Below are 5,773 nucleotides of genomic sequence, written 5' to 3' on the forward strand. Positions count from 1 at the left end.
CACAATCAAAAGCCTTTGAGAGATCACAAAAAATCCCAATGGGAGGTGTTCGGTTATTCAGATCATTCAAAATTTGACTGGTGAAAGCATATATGGCATTTTCTGTTGAAAAACCTTTCTGGAAACCAAACTGACATTTTGTTAGTACTTCATTTTTACAGATATGTGAAGCTGCTCTTGAATACATTACTTTCTCAAAAATTTTGGATAAAGCTGTTAGAAGGGAGATTGGATGGTAATTGTTGACATCAGATCTATCCCCCTTTTTATGCAAAGGTATAACAATAGCATATTTCAGTCTATCAGGGCTCCCTCTCCTCCCCCTCCCTCCTTCTGAGCGGATTTCCCCTCCTACTCCCCGTCCATCTCTTGTGCCTTCTTTCAGTGTCTCTGCGCTCCCTCCTGCCCTGTCTTCCCTTTTCCTCTCCCGCCCCATGTGTCTCCTGCCTCTTCGTGAACCCACGGTTGCCCCTCCTCTCTTCATCCCGCCGCTTCCCCAGCTGCCCCATGCTCTCCCCTCCTTTTCCATCCTCTCTGCCCTTTCCCTCGGCAGGTCCCGCCTGGTAGTTTTATTCTTCGTCGTGTGTGCTCCAAGTGGGTTTTAAGTGTGTTGTTTCGGAGTGTTTTTAATACTGTGGCCAACTTTTAACCTGTGCATGCGCATCCAGTGTCTTCTGTGTTTTAAGAATCGCCAACTGTGTTTTTTAACTTTCTGGTGACTTTTTTTAACTGTCCCCAATGAACTTCTACATGTCAGTGTATTTTTACCTCCATTTTCTCCCCTTACTCTGTTTTATGTTCCCCTTTTTTACCTCCTTATGTATGTATTATTTTATTCTTGTTTTAGTTGTCATTTACTCGGCTGAAGAGCGGCGGATTGTGCTGCTGACAGCCCTCCCCTGCCCGTATGGGGCAGGGGCATGAAATCACAATAAAGGAAAAAAAAAACTAGACCAGTTGGTTCCATTAACATTTAACCCATTCTGTGTGTATGCTTTCTCTGTAGCAATTACATTTAAATATAGACTATATGCAGTATCTGGAAATGATATCCAGTATTAACTAGCTTGCTTTCGTGGTTGCTAAATAAGAATACAGTATTCTTATTTGTGAGACACAGGAGATATAATCATACGAGCGGTACAAACTAGTATATTCGTCGTGAAATATTTATCATTACTTTCAATTGTTACATTTCACTGTAAATAAAATGTGTTCTCTTTTCGCCATCGTTATTTTGTAGTAGCGAACGTCTTTGTTATTTACCTACATCAGTTGAAGGTCCAGTACAAACTGTCTAGAAGGCAGTGACATAGGTGAGAAAATGGCAGTCATAAGGGAGACTAGGTTTAATGGAACAGTTCCTACATTATCGTTAAATAGCCCATCGAAGTCTACAGAAGCCGAAGATGTTGATCCAAGGCACGACGAGCTTCACAACATTCAAAGTATGATTCGTCTGACCCGCGAAAATATCGACGCACTCAACGCAAAATTCGCAGGTTTTCAGCATCCTCCGTCAATGTATCTGACAGAGTACCAAGAATTGACCAGCAAACTTTACGAGTTCCAAGCAAAAGAACACGAATTAATCGAACAACTTAGTAATGGACGTGAAAGCCCGCAGGATATAAGTGAACGTAGTGGTTTCAGTAACAATAACAGTGGTTGTGGTGGTGACAGTTCTCCAAAACTAGTACCAAGATCTCCTCTTAAGTCAGTGGTGCGTGCCCATCTACCTAATCAGCAGAGAACAACAGTGCAAGTGAGACCAGGCCAAACTCTTAGGGAAGCATTGGCGAAAGCGTTAAAACTACGTAAGCTCACTCCCGAAATGTGCGTAGTGTACAGAGGTCAAAGTAAGATTTCCATTCCATGGGAGGCAGACATATCCTCATTGGAGGGCGAAGAAATCACTGTTGAAATTCTAGACAGGTTTTCAATTACGACAAGTATATCTCACAATTTTGTAAGGAAAACGTTTTTTTCTCTGGCATTTTGTGAGTGTTGTACACGCTTGCTGTTCCAAGGATTTTACTGCAGGACTTGTGGTTACCGCTTTCATCAGCGATGCGCTACTGGTGTTCCAGCATTGTGTCAACAGGTGCGCATGCAGGACACGTACTACCGCATCTTACTAGCCCAGAATCCTGTGACATCTGCTGGCATTTTGCAGACTTCATCAGATTTTGGTTCTTCGCATGTGTCAACACACTCCCAACGCCAGTCAGTGCCTCGTCGTCACCCTCCAGCATTGGGTGCTCGAGAGAGATCCAGCTCAGCCCCCAACGTTTGTTACAACCTTGTGGGTCATGGTGTGGAAGGTCCATTGCTGGATGAGTTTGCAGGTCGTGTGGCACGGTCGGCAGCGGGTATGCACCAAGGCCTCGGAGGCACCAGTGGACAAGGTGCTACATGCAGTCCTGGTGGCAGTCCAACGAAGCCATCCCACAGCCAGAGTGCCCAGGCTTCTCCAACAAATACTCTTCGACCATGGAGACCACGTGCACGTTCTGCCGACGAGAGTGGTAACAAGGTGAGACCTCCACGAGAATCAATAGAGGATTGGGAGATTCCTGCGGACGAGATTCTCATTGGTCCTCGGATTGGTTCGGGTTCCTTTGGAACTGTATACAAGGGACATTGGCATGGTCCAGTTGCTGTGAAGACACTCAATGTGAAAGATCCCACACCTACACAACTACAGGCTTTCAAGAACGAGGTGGCTGTCCTGCGGAAGACTCGACATGTAAACATCCTACTGTTTATGGGTTGTGTGAGCAAGCCACAGCTGGCAATAGTTACCCAGTGGTGTGAAGGTTCCAGTTTGTACAAACATTTACATGTGATAGAAACAAAGTTTGAGTTATTGACTCTTATTGAAATTGGGAGGCAAACTGCGCAGGGTATGGACTACCTCCATGCAAAAAACATTATACACAGAGACTTGAAGAGCAACAATATATTCCTTCATGATGATCTCACAGTTAAAATAGGTGATTTTGGACTGGCCACTGTCAAAACAAGGTGGTCTGGATCACAACAGTTCCAACAGCCCTCAGGTTCTATTTTGTGGATGGCACCTGAAGTTATCAGAATGCAAGAAGATAGCCCTTATAGTTTCCAGTCTGATGTCTATGCCTTTGGCATTGTGCTGTATGAACTGTTGGCTGGTCAGTTGCCATATTCTAACATAAATAACAAAGATCAAATTTTATTCATGGTTGGTAGGGGCTATTTGCGACCTGATCTCAATAACTTGCGATCTGATACTCCTAAAGCACTTCGTAGGCTTACAGAGGACTGTATCAAATTGAACAGGGATGAACGTCCTCTATTTAGACAGATTCTTGCTTCATTAGAAAGTGCTCTTCAGTCATTACCAAAAATACACAGATCAGCATCAGAACCTACCCTGAACCGTACTCAGCTTCAGTCAGATGACTTTTTGTATATGTGTGCCTCTCCTAAGACCCCAATCAATTCTCAATTTGGAGCTTTTCCATTTTCTGTTGGTGGTATCATTTAATTGTCTTTGACTGTAGTAAATTTCTTTTCCTTTTTCCCCTTTACTGTTTTTTTACTTTTCTTGATTGCTGTGTAGAACAACATAGCTTTCCATACTAAAATAACGTAAATCATTTGAATATGACTGTGGAATTATTTTTCACAATTGTCTTCAACAGTAGAATGTTCAGAGTAGAATTTAGCAATTGTGCCTGCACAGTACTTGCATATATGCAATCTTCCTCATCTGCCAAAGAATTGTGATAAACGAATAGATCTTTTGAATAATTCCTAAAAAACCAGTGCCATTCTAATCTCTCAGTATTTATGCCAGCAAGTTGGCCTTATAAAGCTAGGATTTTTCTTATCAAATACCTAGTATGTAGTAGTGTGCATGAATTCTTTACTCTTCTTCAGTGCTATTTCATTGCTTGCTAGCTACATTTTCTCAAAGCACTAGTTAAGACATTTCTGTATGAATGTATTTAAGGAGGTAAAAATGCAGTATAGCCCATCCAAGGGCAAGTACTTTGAAAAGTTAAATTGCATGCATAATTATATTTATTATTCATAAATAAGACAAAAATTATTTACTGAAAATTAAAATGTGGGACGAGAAGGGACATCTTAATCTGTTCGGCGGATTGTAGTGTGTTAATAGATGAAATTATGTACTACTATCTTTATTCATAAATCCTTTCCTTCTCTCACTGCTGAGCTGAGAGATAAAAATGCAGAAAATGGCATTGAGTCTTAGTAAATATGAAGACTGTTGTTTGTTGGTCATCTGAAGTGAAGTGCTCCCTCAGGCTCAGAGGTAGTTATAATTGCAGAAAATACCAATAGTGTGTGTGTCACTTGTGTCCATCACACTACTGGGGGCCCATTATCATCCCACATTTTTAATGATCACATTCTTGAGTTGCATTATTTGATTTATGTGACAATGGTGTAAAATACTGCTACACTGAGAGTTCATAATAGATTAGAGCAGATAGCTGGTCTCTTGTTTGACAGCTTATAAGTGAATGCCAGATACAGGATATGAAATGAAAACAGGACACATTTTTCTCATAACTCTCCCTTTAGGAATTTATATGATGGGATTAATAAAGAGCCAGTGCTACCATTTGCATTGGCAGCATGTGTGTTCCAGCATAGACCTAATGTTCATAAGATTATGCTGATTATAAAGAAATATATTTATATGGAACAAAGGAATTTCACTGTAACTGTATCTATTTTGAGATATCTTACACTATTCAGTTCTGCAGAGGAATTTCTCTGTAGTCTGTTGTATATGTGAAAGAGTTATTTATTTATAGTGTAAGTGATATTTGCAGTAAATGTTATGATATAGAATTTATCTTTTTTTCTGTCAAAGCATTCATTTAGCAGGTTCATCCACAAATGAGCCTTCAACTTTTTTTTTTTTTAATGAACATTTAGGTTGTTTCATTTTCTCATCTGTAAATATCACAGGTTATTGGAGTTTCCTATTACTTGGATAGTGTCTTCTTTTATGATGTCCTGTAATCTTTCTAAACAAGTGCTGAATAATATGGGAAAACACATAAATGGAAACTTTTTCTGCCCTTGACACACGTTGCAACAACAGAAAAGATACGGATTAGCTGAAAGCAAATGTACCATACAGTTGCAAAACATATTCAGTTTAGGCCAAATACACACAAAACAGAGAAGGGAAAAGGAGGCTAAGTCACACATCAAGTGCTAAATTGCACTTACAGTTCCCTCTCACATTTACCAGTTAAGAAAATATATGCCACTTTTGAAGACTTAGATGTTTATTTTCTGAACTTAACTCAGTGATGGATTATTCATTTAAAGCAGCCTGGCTCATATTTACCTGCAGTTGTGTTTCATGCTCTTGTATTTCCGTCAGCTGTGCTGAATTTTTGATTGAATGCTAATATTAAATATTCTGGTTGTTTGTAACTATTTCATTATATGACCTTGGATGTTTTCACAGTAGCTTAAAAGACTATGAGGACATTATAAAAAAGTCTTCAATGTGAACTGGATTGATTGACAGTTCCAAATGTCATTTATTTGAGACAGTGTATTGATACTATTTTTGTCTTTCGCAAGATATGTTTGCGTACAGAGGTAATTTTATTTTTTCCATTTTAATTGCTTATCAGTGAAGTTTAGATCCCTGTGAATGATTTTGAGTACTCAGTACGTAGTAAAATGCAAATGTAGATTGCACCTTCAGCAGGCTCTGAAACTAATGTTACAGGAC

The 5,773-nt window shown here is 39.8% G+C and overlaps 1 protein-coding gene across 1 annotated transcript; it reads left to right on the forward strand.

Moving 5' to 3' along the window:
* The first annotated feature begins 1,311 nt into the window (after positions 1 to 1,311).
* On the forward strand, positions 1,312 to 4,728 carry LOC124798635 (raf homolog serine/threonine-protein kinase Raf). Its single transcript, XM_047262123.1, has one exon. It carries the CDS (start codon positions 1,325 to 1,327, stop codon positions 3,527 to 3,529), a length of 2,205 nt encoding a protein of 734 aa, XP_047118079.1. The 5' UTR covers positions 1,312 to 1,324; the 3' UTR covers positions 3,530 to 4,728.
* The last annotated feature ends 1,045 nt before the right edge of the window (positions 4,729 to 5,773 follow it).

This window comes from Schistocerca piceifrons, chromosome 1 (genome assembly GCF_021461385.2).
Source record: "Schistocerca piceifrons isolate TAMUIC-IGC-003096 chromosome 1, iqSchPice1.1, whole genome shotgun sequence".
NCBI lineage: Eukaryota > Metazoa > Arthropoda > Insecta > Orthoptera > Acrididae > Schistocerca > Schistocerca piceifrons.

Excerpts from the sequence above, each read along its gene's own strand:
- LOC124798635 (XM_047262123.1), top strand. The coding sequence starts at position 1,325 with ATGGCAGTCATAAGGGAGACTAGGTTTAATGGAACAGTTCCTACATTA.